The sequence below is a fragment of the Patella vulgata genome, chromosome 7, assembly GCF_932274485.2.
Source record: "Patella vulgata chromosome 7, xgPatVulg1.2, whole genome shotgun sequence".
Lineage (NCBI taxonomy): Eukaryota > Metazoa > Mollusca > Gastropoda > Patellidae > Patella > Patella vulgata.
Window position 1 is genome coordinate 31854552 of NC_065885.2, and position 18428 is coordinate 31872979.

An 18428-nucleotide genomic window follows, 5' to 3' on the forward strand; every position below is an offset into this window, starting at 1 on the left:
TTGATTAATTTTATTGAAAATATTACCCTTATTCTAATTTCTATCAATTATAGATGTTATAACTGCAGGAGTCCATCCAGAAATTCTGTTTAGCGTCTGTCGCAACGTCAAATTCCGGGGAACTTCTTACTGACGTCATGAGACAACCAATATTTATTGTTAGTGTTTTGAAACATCCGCGGAAAAGACCTCGAACTTGGATTACAACGATGAATAAATAAATATTTTGACGTCGTTTTTTATTTCGGCGATAACCGGAACGTCACGGACGTTTTTCAAAAGCCGTTAAAAGTATTAAAACCTATCCACATTCGGTTTTTTTCTCTCAAGGAAACATCATTTTGTTTGCGGTTGTTACAAAAAACGTAACCTACGGATTTTCATGGGCCCATTGTATTTGTGACAGATCTTTTAATTAGTGGGGAAAACCGTATTTTTTCTTTTTCTTAGACAACAAAATGGCGGCATACGGCACAAATCACCGTAAAAACAAACAATAGAGACTTTGCTTATTATCGTAACCACGGTAGTAATAACAATCGAGGCTAGACTATTATAGTTATAGCGACAACTATCAGCTCTTACCTAGATATCTAAGACTAATGCCTTTTTTTTTTTTTTAATTTTTTTTTATGATTTTATGATCCTAACCCCAGTAGCAAAGTAACCGTAGGCGAAGTAGGCCATATTATGCTTAAAATTCAATCAAGAGAGATCCCACACAGCTAACCATTTTAACTAAGGGACGTATTCCATTCTTCTAGTTTTCTACCTAGGCCCACTAACTTACCTTTATTTAATGATAATTTCGGTGCCGATTCTACTTCCAGAATGTCATCTTTATCTTCTTCTTCTTTTGTGGCATTAAACACCCCAAGCAAGAACGCAGGAAGCTGAACTACCGGTTCGTTATCCATTTTGATTTAACAACAGTGGCTTTTACAAGTCTATGAATCTCCACTAAAAATCCCTTGACCACATCTCTTTAGCACGGATTTGGCATTATCTAGCCTAGTCTCCAAGGGTCTTCTATGACGTCACAATAAAGGTTACGTCAATGCATAGTTTGTGGCGTGAACAAAATTGCTTCCTGTATTTCATTCATATTATTTGGTCTGTTGTATGTAAGTACGTTCAATGATGTAATGCCTAACCCACATTTATATCACACTGCTAGTTACTAGCGGTTGACCTGGCGTAGCACGGGTATAGCCATGAACCGGAAGTAGCACACCTCCGAAACCAGAAGCGGTAGGCCATCGCCACAAGGTGTTACTCCGCGGTCCGAGTTACCCCTCTATACACACCCAATTTCAGCCCCGGGAGAATCCTAGTGTAGCCGCCAACCATGAACAAACGATAGTCACAGATATTAGTTAGGATCGATATAGGCATAGGGTATTTGGTTATCATTTATAATATAATCCCTGTCGAAAATGTAAATTCCTCAATAGGCCTAGAATGCTTAGGCCTACCTTTTGATGAAATTACGGACTGTTATGTCTGACTCATATTTTAGAGTAGAAAATGTTAGTTCGTTTTAAAGACTTTACTTGTTTCTTACACCAATATGTATTATTGGTGTATACATAGACCAATATGTATGTATAGATTCAGATTAGAGTCAATGCGCCTGACAGACAGCTTGTTTTTTTGCTCTACAAAGATGGTGATTTTTACTGACAATTAATATATTGTCCAACTTGAAAATCAGTGACATACAGTATTATGTGTTTCTAGATAGGTTGAATGAAAAATTGTAACATTGAAACATTTGGATTATGCATTTCCTGTGGATTTCTCAAATTCTATTATGGATATTGGTGAATTCATTTCAGTATATATTTTTTGGGGGGGTTGGGGGGGGGGGCAGTTTCAACCTTACAATCAATCAGTGTAGTTATGTGTTTTTCTTACTCAAGAGATGAGTTGTTAGAATTTAATTCACATCATTATCTTAATCAAACAGTTTTCAACAAACTTAAGGAATTACATATTAGTGCTCATGTCAAAACTAATAGGGGAAAAAGAGGGGGTAGCAGAAAACAAAAGCCAGTACCAGTGATTAAAAGTATCATAAACAGAAACTCTGATTCATTTAACTGTGGTCACAACAAACGTGTTATTAAATCTAATCTGACTTAAGTTCATCCTAAACCTAAATCTGAAGTGATTAAAATAAGACTCTTTAATGCTCAGTCATCCAGACAGAAAACTGTTGAAATCTCAGATAATATTATTGAGGATGATATTGATTCATTCTTTATTACTGAATCATGGTTACATGAATCTGGTGATGAAGCTAAAATTGCTGATCTTACGCCCCCATCATACAATTTCAAACATGCACCTCGTCTATGCTCTTCTGGAGGTGGCATCGCTGTGTTGCATACGCAAAATCTTGATGTCAAGTTCACAAAATCAGATCGATTTAGGTTTCCCTCGCTAGAAATACTTGAACTTTCACTTGTCCTTGGAAATCGTACTGTGCAACTGATATGTATATATAGAGCTCCACCATCAAAGGTCAGTAAACTAACTGATACTATATGCTATGCTGATCTGCCTTCTCTTTTTGACGAATGTCAAACAAAGAGGGGTGACCTTGTCATAATAGGCGATTTCAATATTCATTATGAAAGCCAAGATAAGCCATTTACTAAAAAAAGTCATGGATCTGTTGGATTCAAACAATCTTATTCAACACATTCCATCGGCTACACATAAATCTGGTAACATATTGGATTGGATTATTACAAGACATTCTGATAATATTATTAGGGATGTTGTCGTCGAAGACAAACAGATGTCCGACCATTTCCTCATCACATTTGAACTTCTTTCCCCTAGACCCTCCAATGCAGCAACAACCATCCAATGTCGAAATATCAAAAAGTTATCTAGAGACGATTTTAAATCTGATCTTGAAAATTCTATGCTCCTTACTGACCCTCCGGAAAATGTGGACGACTTGGTAGATCTCTTTAATGTAACTCTCAAAACGTTACTAGAAAAACATGCTCCTGTTTCAGTGAAACCCAAGCCAACAAACCCCTGGTATTCAAGTGAAATTCACCTGGCCAAAATCAAAAGGCGTAAAGTAGAGTGGAAGTGGCGGCAGGCCAAACTTGAAGTTCATCGACAGATCTACAATAAAGTCCGAAATGACACCAACCTTCTTATCACAATAATCTCATCTGTTCTAACGCAATGTTTGGTCTCTTTGGAAGCAAAACAGAGATTGTGCTTCCACAAAATTCAGACGATGAAGAATTGGCTAATGAATACTTCACCAATAAGATCGTTAACGTGAGAAAGAGCCTTGATAATAACCCTTTAGATTATAAGGGTCGCAGTTTCGATGGGGATTGTTTGCTTACTTTTCACCCTTTCAATGATGCTGAACATTTGAAACTGATTCACATTTCCAAACCAACTTGGTGCCAACTAGATCCCGTTCCCACAAAGCTCATAATTGAGTTCTTGGATACGTTACTATCAACCATAATGAAGATTGTGAATCGCAGTCTTGTGTCTGGTGTGGTGCCCACTGTGTTTAAAACAGCAATCGTAAAGCCCTTGCCGAAGAAGTCAAATCTGGATATAAATGACCTGAAAAGCTACAGGACTGTTTCAAACTTATCGTTTTTGTCCAAAATTCTTGAGAAAACATTCAAACAACGACTTGTGGAACATTTAAACTATAACGATTTGTTGTACAAGTTCCAGTCTGCTTACAAGCCTTTTCACGCAACAAAGACAGCATTAAATTGTGTTTTGAATGAAATTAACATCATTGTAGATAATGGAAATGTTGCCTTATTGGTTTTACTTGATCTTTCTGCTGTTGTTGACACGCTTGATCCAACTGTATTGATAAACTGTCTTCATGACGAATTTGGACTAGATGGTACTGTGCTGAAGTGGTTTTCATCATATTCCTAGACAGAAGTCAATCAGTCATCGTGAAAGACAGTTATTCAACATCAGTGACCCTACAATGTGGCGTCCTTCGAGGATCCGTTTTGGGCCCCATCTTATTCACGCTCTATACTAGTCAACTTGGGCAGATCATAACAAACTTTAGTATTTCCCATGATATATATGCCGATGATACCCAGTTACTTGATAGTGTTTACGAAACAATTCAATCCAATAATCCTCTTAAGAACATTGAAACATGTATCTCAAGTATAAAATCATGGATGGCTTTTAACAAGTTCAAACTAAATGACGATAAAACGGGAGTTATTCTAATTGGACCACCATCAAGAATATCAAAAATAAAAATAGATAACATTCAGGTAGGAAATTCTTTGATCAAACTCTCCAGTCAAGAAAAACTCTTGCAGTATATTTTAGATTGTAACAACAGCATGATTACTCACATGAACCATCTTACTAAAACATGCTACTATCATATCAAGAACATTAGTAGTATTCGTCATCTTCTCACAATTGAAGCCACAGCTACACTCGCTCGCTCGCTAATTAGACTATTGTAATAGTCTCCTCCTCGGTGTCTCAAAAGAATTATTACAAAGGCTGGAAAAAATTCAAAATTCAGCGGCTCGACTAGTCACAAATGTTCCTGTTAGAACCAGTATAAACCCTGCATTAAAATCACTTCATTGGCCCTGTATGGCTGAAAGAATTGACTTTAAAATTCTATTTATTGTGTATCGTTGTTTAAATGGAACTGGCCCTGCATACTTGAATGATATTTTCAGACTTTACCAACCACCAAGAAATTTTAGATCTCAGTCTCAACTTAGTTGTGTCTACATGGAAGTTGAAATCATTCGGATTCAAGTCCTTGGAAGTTGCAGCTGCATTTAAGTGGAATTCAGTACCCGTATCTCTCAATTCTGCCCCGTCACTAACAATGTTTAAATCACATTTAAAGACCTATCTGTTTGACAGTTCATACAGATGAACTTAGTTTTGTTTGAGCAGACACTTTGTTCTGGAGTTTAGCGCAATATAAGAATCCTTATTATTATTATTATTATTATTATGACGGCTCGCTCGCAGACGTCGATATCTGTGCGCACAGCATGTAAATACTGCGTTACATATATTTAAAGGCACATTCCCATGTACATATTTTGCTTTATTACACTATTTTGCCTATACCGGTTTTTTAGGACTTCGAATTTTGTCTAATGGTTTGGATTGTTCGTGCTTGGTTTTATTTTATATAACATTTTCCCCCTTTTTTAAAGAAACGTTTATATGCATACAAGTTATTACTTAGTTGAAATAAAAGGACAGTGTGCAATTAACTGTTTGAAACATTTTTACTTTAAATATCACTTATTTGTATGAACTTAACTGTTAGCAATAATAATTATTTAAAAACATTAGTCTTTCAAATATCTGGGAGGTCTCCGAATTCTATTAGGATCTATTGGGATCGGTGGTGGATCGTTGTGGACTGCCGTTGTACTGGGAAGCATGGGATTACAACTGGACCGTGCTTTGATAAAACAAATCTTCTTGCATTCCATGTTGTACCATCATCTACTCTGAATATGAATCTCCGACTATCTTTATGATACAATGAGGATTCGAAAATGCCGGAGAGAGTTTATGTGATCTGATTGGACGTTTAACACGAACAAAGTCTCCAACTCTGAACTTCGATTTTACAGCATTACGGTTACTATCAACATACTGTTTGACTTTGTTTTGTTGACTTGCTATGTGTCTTCACATCTGACGCAAGTCTGGTTTACTTGAAGTACAATCAGAATCTGAAGATGGTTTTAGCTGGAGAAGTATGCGTCAAACCTTGCCTGGATGACCATCATGTGACATTTGCAGGACACGCTCTTGCAATGAAGACGGAATAACAGCACGAAAACCACGAGATATACACGAACGATTAAATAAGGTAAGTTCATCCTTATGAGTGTGGTATACTCTGAGTTCTGGTTTAACTTGTTCTGGCCAGTCGTCTTGAATGTAAGCTCTCAGCTGTTGAAGTTCTGAAGACGTAACAAGACAATTCAGGTTAATATCCATATCACCAGTATCAGAATCCAGACTGTTTATTGACTGGCTGGAGGTTATGAGTCTACTGAGCATATCCGCGACTATAAAATGATATCGGAGCAATCTTTCGGCTCATCTGTACATATGTAGAGGACGATGCCCAGAACCAGTCGTCGAGAGCAGTGTTTTAAGTGCTTTGTGATCTGTTTGTAGGATGAAATGTCGACCATACAGGAACATATGCCAATGCTCTGCAGCATGAATACATGCTAGGGCTTCTCTTTCACTTGTTAAGTATTTCCGTTCCGCTGAAGAAAGTGTTTTAGATGTAAAAGCGACTGGTTTCTCAGTGCCATTGACAATTTGTGACATGACAGCTCCCAGAGCATACCCTGATGCATCGGTCGTAACATAGGTTGTAGCGTCAGGATTAAAATGAGCTAGGATCGGTGGAGATAAAATCTTTTGCTTCAACTAGGTAAAAGCACTTTTCTGACTTTCTGCCCATTCCCAATGCATGGCTTTACGAAGTAGCTTTCTCCGAGGTTCGGTAGTATCTGCATAGAAAGGAACAAATTTCAGGTAAAGATTTGTTGTTCAAATAAAAGACTGTAGTTCCGTGACGTTGGTTGGTTCAGGAAGTTTAATTATAGCCTTGGTGCTGGAGATCAATGGTAAGACACCATTAGCAGAAACGCGAAAACCAACAAAATCTGTCTGATTTTGTCCAAACTGGCATTTTTCCACATTAAGCGTTAGCTTATGGTCAGAAAGTTTACGTAAGACGGCAGAAAGACGTTTCAATTCCTTGGAAACTTCATCCCTAACCTTCGCAGTTTTTGTGAAACAGGTGCAATGTTTGGATTCACCCTTGGTTTGTGAACAAATGGAGTGATTTTACCGAAACCGGAAATAGACTCGGAAAATCAATCAACATACTGATTGTGTTTACATCCGAGCATGGTCAAGGTTGTCTTACAAACTGGAAAACAAGACGATTAAATAAGTCAACACAAGTCAACACGAATTAAATTGCTGCAGTGTTTGACAATATAAAATTGAAAGTTTGGTATAAGCTGTTCTTGAGAGTGAACCGGCAAGTAGACAATCCCAACTGTTGGAATAACACTTCCATTGTAACTACATGTAGTTAAAGCTTGTGTGGCAGATTTTAAAGGAAAGGTTTGAAAGTTTTGGTCATATGTAAATTCGATTAGAATTAATACTTTGGCATCCAAATCCATCAATAGGTCTACATCGACATCATTTATGTTGAGACATCTGTAAGACACTGTGAGTTGGCCTGTGGAACTGGAAGTTGAACTTGTCTGACAGAGTTTTCTTGACCTGAGTTCCGGCACATTTTCCCAAAATGACCCTTATGTTGACATCTGTGTCTTTTTTTAGTTTTGATAGCCCCGAACAAACCGCTGCAGTTTCGACCTTTTTCGAATCCACCATAGCACTCTCAATTTGCTCGGCCAATAAAACTGCATTTGATAGTGTTAACGTATCTGGCTCCATTAACAAACGTTCACGTATTCTTTGAGAATTTGTCTTTTCAATGAGCTGATCCCAGATCATTTCATTTGGCAGAGCACAAAGTTCTTGTAAGGTGGCTACGTAGTTTGTGACTGACTCGCCTGACCTTTGACCTCTTTGACGAAAACGATACCGTTGCATAATGACTGAAGTTTTTGGTCCAAAATGTGCTTCTAGTTTACGAACTGCTTCAAGAAACGTTGGGCATTCACCTAAAGAGTGAAAAATACGCTGCCCTTCTGCGCCAAGACATTGCAACAACACGTATTTGTGATACGTTTCGGTAATCAATACCTCCTACGGTGAATAAATCCCACACCCCTTCTCAGTCATAGACTTGCATCTTGTAGAGCATTTCCGACAGTCAATTTTTCAAAATACCCCCACAAGGACTCGCTACTTTGGCGCTCACAAGGGGAATTCGTTGAGGTTCGGAAGTCCGTTCGTTTGACATTTTGTTCTCTGGTCGGATAAACTAGTGATCTGGCGACGGGCGGTATCTGGTCAGATCTATTTATCTCAACGATCGGTACCTGACTGAATACTGTCAGACAGTATTTCCGGCAGTCTATTTTTCAAAATTTTCTTGGGGAGGTTCCCCCATACCCTCCGTAAAGACTCCCTACTTTGACGCTCCTGAGTGAGCTTCGTCGAGGTTCGCAAGTCCGTTCGTTTGACACTTTACCTCAACGATCAGTACCTGAAATACTGCCAGATTTTATTTCCGGCAACTTGTTTTTCAAAATTTTCTGGGGGAGCCCCCCTACACCTATTTGAAGCTCGTCCCTTTGCCCCCTTAACCTTGGACTTTGCCCCAGCTTTGCCCCTCCAACCACCGACGGCTAGCGCCGCCACTGCAACAACACTGCACGTTTGCGAGCATCTGCGACATCTTCCGTGTCGAAGTTCGTGGCGATCATATACGTTTCAAATCCACTGTATCAGCCATTCCACGGGACTGTAGGCTCCCCTGGTGTAGAAAGAAATGGTGTGGGTGGTGGGAGGTGTAACTCCGCCACCCTCGTCGACAAATGTTATGTTTGACTCATATTTCAGAGTAGAAAATGTTAGTTCGTTATAAAGACATTATTTGTTTAACGTGACTATTGTTACGACGAGTCTGAGCCAAGTTTAGAACGAATTCCAAAATGGCTGCCAATCTCCAAAACACCAGCTTTGAAAAAGGAGCAGTATTTTCAACTTTTTCAGAACTGAGGCAGCAATTAAGAGATGGGAAGGGTTAGGGTTACGACAATTTTTACGACTATTCAGTTTTTAACTTCGCCGATGGAGGGCTGGGAAAGCATCGTCGTAACAATAGCCTGTTTCATACATCAATATGGCGGCTCGCTCGCAGACGTCGATATCTGCGCGCGCAGCCTGTAAGTGCTGCGTTACATATATTTAAAGGCCCATTCTCATGTACATATCAGATACAACACGGACCACCTGACATCAAAGATATTCCGGAATCCGGATAGGCTACTACCTAACACTAATAGCATTGCCTAGTCATGGGCACACGTTCTTTATCTGGCACCTATGCTGGCACTAAGGCTCTTTCTCGGTCAGGCACTTTTCCGTCGTGGCCCATTTTGTCAAACGTTTAATAATACGAACGAATACAGAAACTGTATTAGAACTAATCATTTTATAAAATTCACGAAAGATTAAATTTAGTTAAGAGACTGTTAAATTATTCAACAGAAAAGTCATAACTATAGCGCTATTTTGTCTCTCAGATATTGCATTTTTTTAAACTTTAGTGTGACTCAGTACCCGGTTTGGCTTAGTACCGTAGGTCTATGCCTAACTTATTAATAGATATTCTTCCAGATATACATCAAAACCTCTGGAAATATGAATAGTTCATAAGTTTTGATATTCAGTCTATTTAACCATGAAATATTCGGCAGATCATCCGTGTCAGTAAGCATTAAAATCAACACCCGAAGTCCAATGCGTACGTGTTGGAACCCTCCGGGACTAAATGCCTAGTGAAAGATGTCTGCACTTTTTATTCAAATAATCAATAGGCCTATTTCCATATAATGCTTGGTTTAGCTCGGGGTAAAACATTGATTTATTTCAAATCTGAAAGGATTTAACGAAATCCCACATGTTGGTATTAAATGGTATTAAATTTCATTATTTAAACATACCTTATATAATGCAATAGCTAAACATTACAGGTCTTTCTTTAGACCTGAAATGTTATCTTAATTTTTAATTAGACATTAATTTAACATACATTATGCAAGAGCTAAATCGGCCTATTAGAGGCCTTTCTTTAGGCCTGAAATGTAATATAAACTATTAATTAGACATTTAATAAAGATACATTATGTAAGACGTAGATAAAGAACTAGCCATTCTTGCTATAATAGTTCGAAAGAAGATGATGTAAAATGAATAATTTGAAAATTTCATTCAAATTACTTCATTGCAAGCGAAGATATTAGCCTTTGAAAGTTTGACAGACGTGTGCAATAATTTCAACCACCGTACTGGTTGATCGAAGCTAAGTCTCGGTCCTCCATATTTGATTAAATCAAAGTATCGCTGAACCATTCTAATCTGTTTAATATCGGATAAATCTGATGCCATCGAGAGTTGATTAAGGCCTGGATCAGTTAATTAATGTCTAATTAATACTTTTAGAAACACTTCAGGCCTAAAGAAAGACCTGCAATAGGCAGATTTAGCTCTTGCATAATGCATGTTTAACAAAACAAGACCATAATCAACTCTCGATCGCACCGCACCGGATACTCGAGATTTTAACTAAATTAGAACGGTGCGCCATTTAAAAATTTAATTTAAAAATGGGAAAGCGAGGCTTAGTCTCGAATATACATGTGCCCTGGTTGCCACTACGCACACATCTTGTCAAAACTACAAACAGTGATAACTGGGTTCAGAATGAAGTAATTTGAATGAAATTTTCAATATTTTCATTTTACATTATCTATTTTTGAGCTATTATAGCAGTAATGGTCAGCTCCTTATCTAAATCTTACATAATGAATCTTTAACTTATCCAGACCATAATCAACTCTCGATGCCATCGCTAGCCTGCGATATTAACTGGATTTGAATACATTTTGTGGTGGATGATTTAACGTCAAAGTGGATAATCAAGACTTTGTTTTTTTTATCGTACCGACTCTAGTAATGATGATCAAGGCTAGGCCTAAAATTTAATCGCTAATATCTCGGTTCAGAGAGGATTTTCAGCATAAAATTATTCTCCTTACGTTATATATTTTTTTTAACTATTATAGCGAGAACCGCCAACTTTTTATCTGATCCCCCATAATACCCCGTTAATCTACAATGCCTGGCTATTGTTGACTATATTACATGTATTTATTCAACATGTTACGAAAATCAATATAAAATATATATTTTACGTGAAAAATTAGGATTTAAGAGACATGTCATATAATTTATCACCACGACAAGTAAATAATGTTTATGATTTATGCAAATACTGCCCGATCGACCTTGACCTCAATGTAACATTTCGTTTAAAATGTCCACGAAATCGAGGTCTTCAATGTTGTTCTTTAGGTTTATTTTACGAAAACATAAAATTCATCGACACGGGTCCTGTGCCCAGAGACATTCCAACTTTATAAATTAATTTGTTTCAATGGCATTTAGTAAATGAACAAGAGTATACAGGTCACAATTCTATGGAATACAATTACTGCTTAGTACTGAGCGACGTTTCGACTAGGTTTCTCTAGTCATTATCAAGCAATGATAAAATATGAAAATATGATAAGGCAATATATAACTAAGTATTGTTTATTGCTGAAAGTTATATAACTTATAGCAAATACAATAAATAAATAAATACAAATGTACTGTAAAGGTACAAATAGTATAAAACAATATAGCTTCTAGAATAGACTGTCGCTTAATAAATGATAAATGTATATATTTTGTTAATGACTTTAAAATAACTGGTGATGTGAAAGACACTATATGGAATACTATATTGCTGTAATTTACAGACTTGAAGGTACTTATACCCCGACAATAAATAATAGATGACGCGATGATTTTGTTATGCTGCGTGTAGGCGCTTCATATCCGCCAAAGAAGTTGAACGACAGAAGTTCTAATAATTGATATACGGCGTAGTTTCGGTTTTTACTTTTTCTCAGAAAAAAAAGACAAATAAATAAGAATGCAGTCCCCTGACACCCACACTACTCAGATAGCTGTATATTTAAGTAGGCTAATGGTTACTCTGGCAAACAGCCATTGCTAATGGTCATTGCACGTTTTGTCAAGGGAAATTCGTTTATCAATAATTAGAAAAAACAAGCTTTTGTAATCTTATATTACTATTTATTCTATTTGTCTGATTCTTGGTAATAGGAGGTGCTCGAAATTTCATAGCCTTCTTTAAAACAAATAATCCAATAAATACTGGCGAAAGTCACGATAACTAGGTAACTTGAAATATAAATAGCAGGAACAGTTAAAATATGAAATGAAATATTTGAAGCGGATCAACACGCAGTCGTTGGTGCAGGTGCTGTGTCTAGGGGTGCGGTCCCGCTAAATGGCAACATCATTGACACTCCAATTTTACTCGGCCAACACCGGGGACGAACCTTAGTCCCCCTTGTTAGCTAGCCAGCGTATTACTCAGTAAGCCATCGCGGCCCCTCTGACATATAATATAAATAAATAGACAGATAAATAAATAAAAAAAGTGATAAGCGATATTTTCGTATTTAAACCCTACAACAAAGATTTTATGCATATCACATTTAACACGAAACATCATTTCGCCAAGGAAAATATCTAACAACATTTAGATTGATATTGAATAACATGTAATCGATTAATCGATCCCAGAAGCCCTTGATTACATTTCTACCTTATTTAAGTTATCATAGTAAATTCATAATAACCAGCTAGATTTGCTTTCACATCACGCACACAATCAATTTATATTGAAACCGATTTATTCTTAATGATTTAATTTTTATTTTCAATGAACTTAATTGAATCTTATTCTCGAGTGTTTATATGCGATTGATTAATCGATCAAATGAAAAAAAATACAATTTCACGATTGCTGGGAATGTGGATCTTTCACGATTCATTCCAACATTTTGGGAATTGTATATGATTAGAATGCATAGTTTATGTACAGAACCTGTTTGAGTGTCATGTGACCTGTCCATAAGGTTTAAAAACCTTCAATAATGTTCACTGATTTTGGAAACCGTCAATAATGTTTACTGCTTTTGGAAACCTTCAAAAATGTTTACTGCTTTCGGAAACCTTCACTGCTTATAGTGCGGTTACTTGTCTGTCATGGCATTACAGTGCAATTCTATTTCCAATGCATTATAACTATACAAACTGTACAAACTATTATTACAACCACATCTCTTGTATAGATCGAAGAATATTTCACACTGCGGATCAAGCAGCGAAGTATACTTTGAGTATGGATTTATTATGCTAATCGAACGTCGGTTCGTATAGACCAATCAAATTCAATTTATGCATATCCCGCCACCAATAATGTACAATTCAAAAGGAATGGACTTTAAGGAAATAATCGGATTCAGTGGAGCTTGGTTCCGTTTAAAAAATGATGGTGTTAATGATCAGATGTTTAAAGCAGGTGGTGTCTGGTAAAATCAGATTGTAGACTGGATTTTCAAAAGACCTTACAATCCCATCTTACTTCATCATATTGGAACAAAGTCACCCTACAGGACAAATTATTTCATGCCACTTTACATCGTATAAATAATAAGTGAAAAGGTGAGTCTCGTCTTTCTGAAGATATTTTTCAGCTAAGTTAACCAGATTATACCCACCATATTTTCTTTGGCAATCGAAATAGACGGAGCAGAAGTGTGTCTGTTTTTACAGGATGTGTGCAGATGATCAAAAACAAAAACATAAGTACGCTATTTTCATTTGATTTGATTCACAAGATACACGTCAACACTTACATTAGCACCTATTTTCACAACATGCGCGTGCGTGCGTATAATGGTCTTATTTTTAAAAGGGATACGTGAGGATGGTGTACAGCAAAGCTGTTTCTTTCTCGTGTCGATCAGGTTATCGTGTACCAGCCATACTATAGTGAAATAATATTATCAAACAATAGAAACGCAATAAATATGTGTAAAGAGTATGGAACAGTGTTAATTATACAGCTAATGACATAGTTACGGACATTTGTTATCAGATTGTATGTGTATATTTGATTAACGTGTAAGTATATTAATTTCTCAGGTGTGCAACTAAAGAAACTAATGTTTTGTATTATTTATAGAAAAGAGAAAGAGCGCCTGTTTTGTATTATGCTTATATAAATTTCCACGCAAGATTTAAAAAAGTAAAATTCGGAATTAGGTGGTAAGAGTTGAATATCTGGAATACAAAAATTTGTGATACCCTATCCGCGATTCAGTACTTACGCTAATTTACTTACGCTAATTCCCCCCTTAACGACATATTCATTAAATCCTAATTAAATCATCCACTCAAACCCCAAATGCTTATTGTTGTTGTTGTTTATTAAAGATTTAACGTCCAATACAATGAATGTGATATTATGGACAGGTTGATTTAATTAAATTATTTACACTTGAAAATTGTTAAAAACAAAAAAATGTCCTCGGATAACAAAAGTTCCTTAAACCACACTTATAAACTCGCCGTCGTGAGAAGAGAGGACGGATCATCTTCTTCCTTTGTCATAATAAAGTCAAAACAAGAGTATATTTGTAATAACAGGGGCAAATAAACTAAACTTTTTTTATCCCCACTTTCCCTCAACCAATCAAATCAATTAGTTATTAGTGAGCGTATATCACTATATCGGCAGTTGTTTTGTATGTCAGCGCAAGCATAAGTGAAGTTATAAATTAGTTTTGAAACCTCTACACCAGTAAGCTACATTTTATAAGCAATTCACACATTCTTAACATGTCGATTCACATCCAGTTACAACGTTAACAGAGAGGTTCAGATGCAAGCCGAGATCGAGAACGAGGTAATAATTTTTTTTGCATGCTACGTCATGAGTTCTCGAGGGCATCCCCCAACAGCGACAGAAAACGCCTGGACCCTTTGAAGTGTTAAGTGAATTCCGTAGTGGTTTAATTTTATTTTAGACAATCTTTTTCATAATTACATGTATACCGAAACACATCCCTTTCAAATATACCAGCCTGTGTTAGGCACTGTGTGACTGGTCGAAAAAAGCGAAATAATAGAACGGATCGACACTTTCAAACAGTGCACTTTTTGCTCTACTCAATTTTCAGGAATTTTTTTTTTTATGGTGCATTTATTTCGCTTGTGGCTATTAAATTTATTTTGATGATAAACTTGGTGAACTGACCATCGCGTTTTTTCTGATTTTTCTGAACGGTGAAAGTGCGTCACGTATTCCGAGAACGACGACGTCACCTCGTTCCCGTTCTCGTTCATGGAACGCGTCTGAACCTCGCTAATGTAGCAGGAAAGAAAATCTCAAAGACTAGGCTACGTCAAGCTTTGTGAACCCGATGACGTAACAGTATGAAAGTGTTTAATGTGGTGTTTTCTTATTACCGTTATTTTTTCTATATGTTTATGGAAATATGAACTACTCCCAAGTTTTATTAGGAGTGTCAATGTTTATTGATATTTGTATACAAATATAAAAAAATAGGCTGGGCCTATAATCCCATATCGTACCAATAGTATGGTATCTGTTAACAAATCAAAGTTTAAATAAGCTTTTAGGGAGCTACAGATGCTCAGTGTGTAGGGCCCTGGCTTGTTAACCTATAAGTCCCATGTTCGATCCCAGCGTTGGTTGAGGCAGGTTCTCGGGATTTTCCGACTCATTTTCCCCTTGTCCGTGGTGCTGGAGCAGCGTCGAGTCGTTCGAATGGAACGAAGACGTAAAAGAACCCTCGAATGTTAGAATTCGAAATAAGAGCGGGTCGTAGCGGGCAAAAGTCCCCTCATAGCACACTACATTGCGCATCTTTGTCTTCATTACCCCGGATGGAGCAGAAAGAGAGGACGCTACCCCCACCCACCCACCCACACACATTTCATTTCACTGCTTTTATTTAAGGTGTAATGTAAATGCGTAACTGTCTTGCATATGTAGTGTATATGTTATAACATTCATGTTTTGTTAGTGTGAAAACCCATTATTCGGTATAGCTTTCTAGTGAAATTTAATTAAACATAACTTGTAAACTGCCAAATAAATCCGGCTTAGTTCTATCTGGAAAACACAGGAATATAAGTGTAGCTGATGAAATTTAATTAAAAATAAGTTTCAAGATTTGTAAATAAATCATAGCTGAATTTTTTTCTAAAATAATTATCGTCATAAGACGAATACATGTTTTCTATATAAATGTGTTCGGCTTAAAAACTAAATGTATTGCTGTTTGTATAGTTGAAGACGTCAGACATAACATAAATTGAATGTTATTTTCGATTGTTAAACCATGAGCTGACTTTGTATGTTTATGCCTGTAATGCATGTGAGGAATTTATCGGGGGAAGCTGGTATTCTTAAGATGTATCAACAATATATTAGGTGGGTAATGGTGCTTGTTATTTCATCTCATATGAGTGAGTAGATAGACGCCTTGTCTTGCCAATTCCGCAAAAAACATCTAATTGTTAGATGGGTTTCAAAATTACTACCGACTTCACACGTTACAGTTCTTATTGAATCTCTACGAAAGCCATTCCCATTTTTTTTTAATTTCAAGTTTCACCCCCTAAAAAAATTATCTTGAAATTAAGTAAGGTACAAAAATTTTGGCAACAAGGTGCGTTGGTTGAACTATGTTTTTGACACAGAAACAAGTGTATGTGTTTCTGATTATATGTATCAGGTTAATGAGTTAATTAGTATTCCAGGAACTTTCGTCTTTACCTGTTCTGTTCTGAAGAAAGGTGTGTTTTAGAACTTGGTGTGCACATCTATCATTCATAAGACGTAAATGAAATCGTGAGTGTAAGTCTGTCCGGGGTTGAAAAGCACGACATGGTGTGGTCGGAAAGTAATGCGTATTCTGCGATACCACCCACAGTGGAAGCGGATGGTTAACCCTACAAGCCAGCTAAGAGTAATGTTATAAACGATCGATTTGTGTACAGGCCAACTTATCAAAGTCACCCAGATACTTGAGATAAGGGTTATTCCTCATATTGATAACAAATCTATGGTAATAAACTATATGCACCCGTTTGTAAAGCGTCTGTATTAGATAAAACTGATAAAATATCTGCATTTTAACGTCGAATGTCTCTAGTTTCATATCGGGTCACATGAGGTGTTGACAGTTTATTATTGATCTTATTGGATTATTGGGGATACGAGTACCTTACAAGTAATAAATTACTGTTGTATTATCATATTGAATGAAGCTATATCTATAATTAAAAAAACAACAACAAAGCAACGTAGTATCCATTAGGGGATGATTATCGGATCTTTGTAGATTCCGCCCGTTATGTCAGTTTCATGTTACACGGAAAGGATCCAGCTAGCGTTAATATTGTCAACGTTATATCCATTAGGGGGTGGTTATCGGAGCTTTGTAGATTCCGCCCGTGATGTCAGTTTCCTTTTACACGGAAAGGATCCAGCTAGCGTTAATATTGTCAGCGTTATATCCATTAGGGGGTGGTTATCGGAGCTTTGTAGATTCCGCCCGTGATGTCAGTTTCCTTTTACACGGAAAGGATCCAGCTAGCGTTAATATTGTCAACGTCATTGTTAGTTCACAAAGTCTGTTGAACTTGACGAAGGAGTCGATATACCATGAATCTAAAATAAGATATACATGTACGCTGTAATATATGAAAGAGGCCTTTATGTTATTCATATAAAAAAGAGAACAAAAATTGTTGTACATTGAAATTGATTTAAGGACAAAGACATACTAAAAGGATCATCATGTTTATTTAAACTGCACCAAAAAATAAAATATTCGTTAATGACAAAAAATCATGCAATTCATTATTCAGTTACTGTAAAAAAAAAAAAAAAAAAAAAAAAATCAATACAGCCATAGGGGAATCAAAATGTTTTCAACACCATTGTTGACTTGTTACAAAACACTAAGTTGGTGTAAAAAGGTAGGACCGTTTTATCTCATTTCATTTCTCTCAGGTGTAATTTTAATAATTCACTGTTTTAATATTCATGGTAAAGTATATCTGAGTCAGAACTTAAAGTTATAGTTTTATGTTATACCATATGTTTTTGTCTATTAATAGATGCTAAGTTCCTTGCAACCCAAGGTGTACGTATATAACATACTTTTTTTAATAAAGAATAGGAAGGCTCTGTCAGTTAGTATTAGTTCAGAACACTTTAAATCCACTCGAAATCAACGAAGATAAATAGTTGGTTTTAACGAAAGTAAAGTTGCTACGCTATTCCACATATTTCTGAGCGATTAATTGAAACATTCTAGGCCAACTGTCTGTATTCGGTAAACAAATTTAGACAAGCATTCAGGGAGCATTGCTGAGGCAATACATGACCCAACTAATTTTACATTTAAACGAGAGGAGCCACGGTGACTCGGTGAGTAAGAAGTTGACTCGCTAACCGAGAGGTCTCGTGTTCGATCCCTATGTTGGCCGAGAAAGTTCATCGGGATTTTCCTGCGTGGTTTCCTCTTGTCAGTGGTGCAGGACGGAGGGCTGGAAAAGGACAAAGTATAGTCATTCGGATGGGACGAAAAGCCGAGGTCCCACCTACCATTGGCAGTTAGAATTCGATATAAAAGTAGGTAATAGCGCTTCTGTCTAGGGCAAAATTTCCCTCATAGCACATTGTATGGCGTATGTCCGTCTTTATTAGC

General features: G+C 36.7%; 1 protein-coding gene across 4 annotated transcripts in view; it reads left to right on the top strand.

Moving 5' to 3' along the window:
- LOC126827648 (neuromedin-U receptor 1) overlaps positions 1 to 18428 on the top strand; it is a 70518-nt gene that overhangs the window by 14846 nt on the left and 37244 nt on the right. The window contains exon 1 of one of the 4 annotated variants that reach the window (XM_050557086.2): positions 13172 to 13341. The exons of 1 other annotated variant lie outside the window; for it this stretch is intronic. Coding sequence is in view for 1 of the 3 variants with exons in the window: in XM_050557081.1 (XP_050413038.1) it covers positions 14564 to 14587 (24 nt within the window). In the remaining 2 variants the exon portion in view is untranslated. Of the gene's footprint in view, positions 1 to 13171; positions 13342 to 13606; positions 13804 to 14477; positions 14588 to 18428 lie in introns of those variants that run through there. 2 more of the 4 variants (XM_050557084.1, XM_050557081.1) reach the window with 2 other exon arrangements.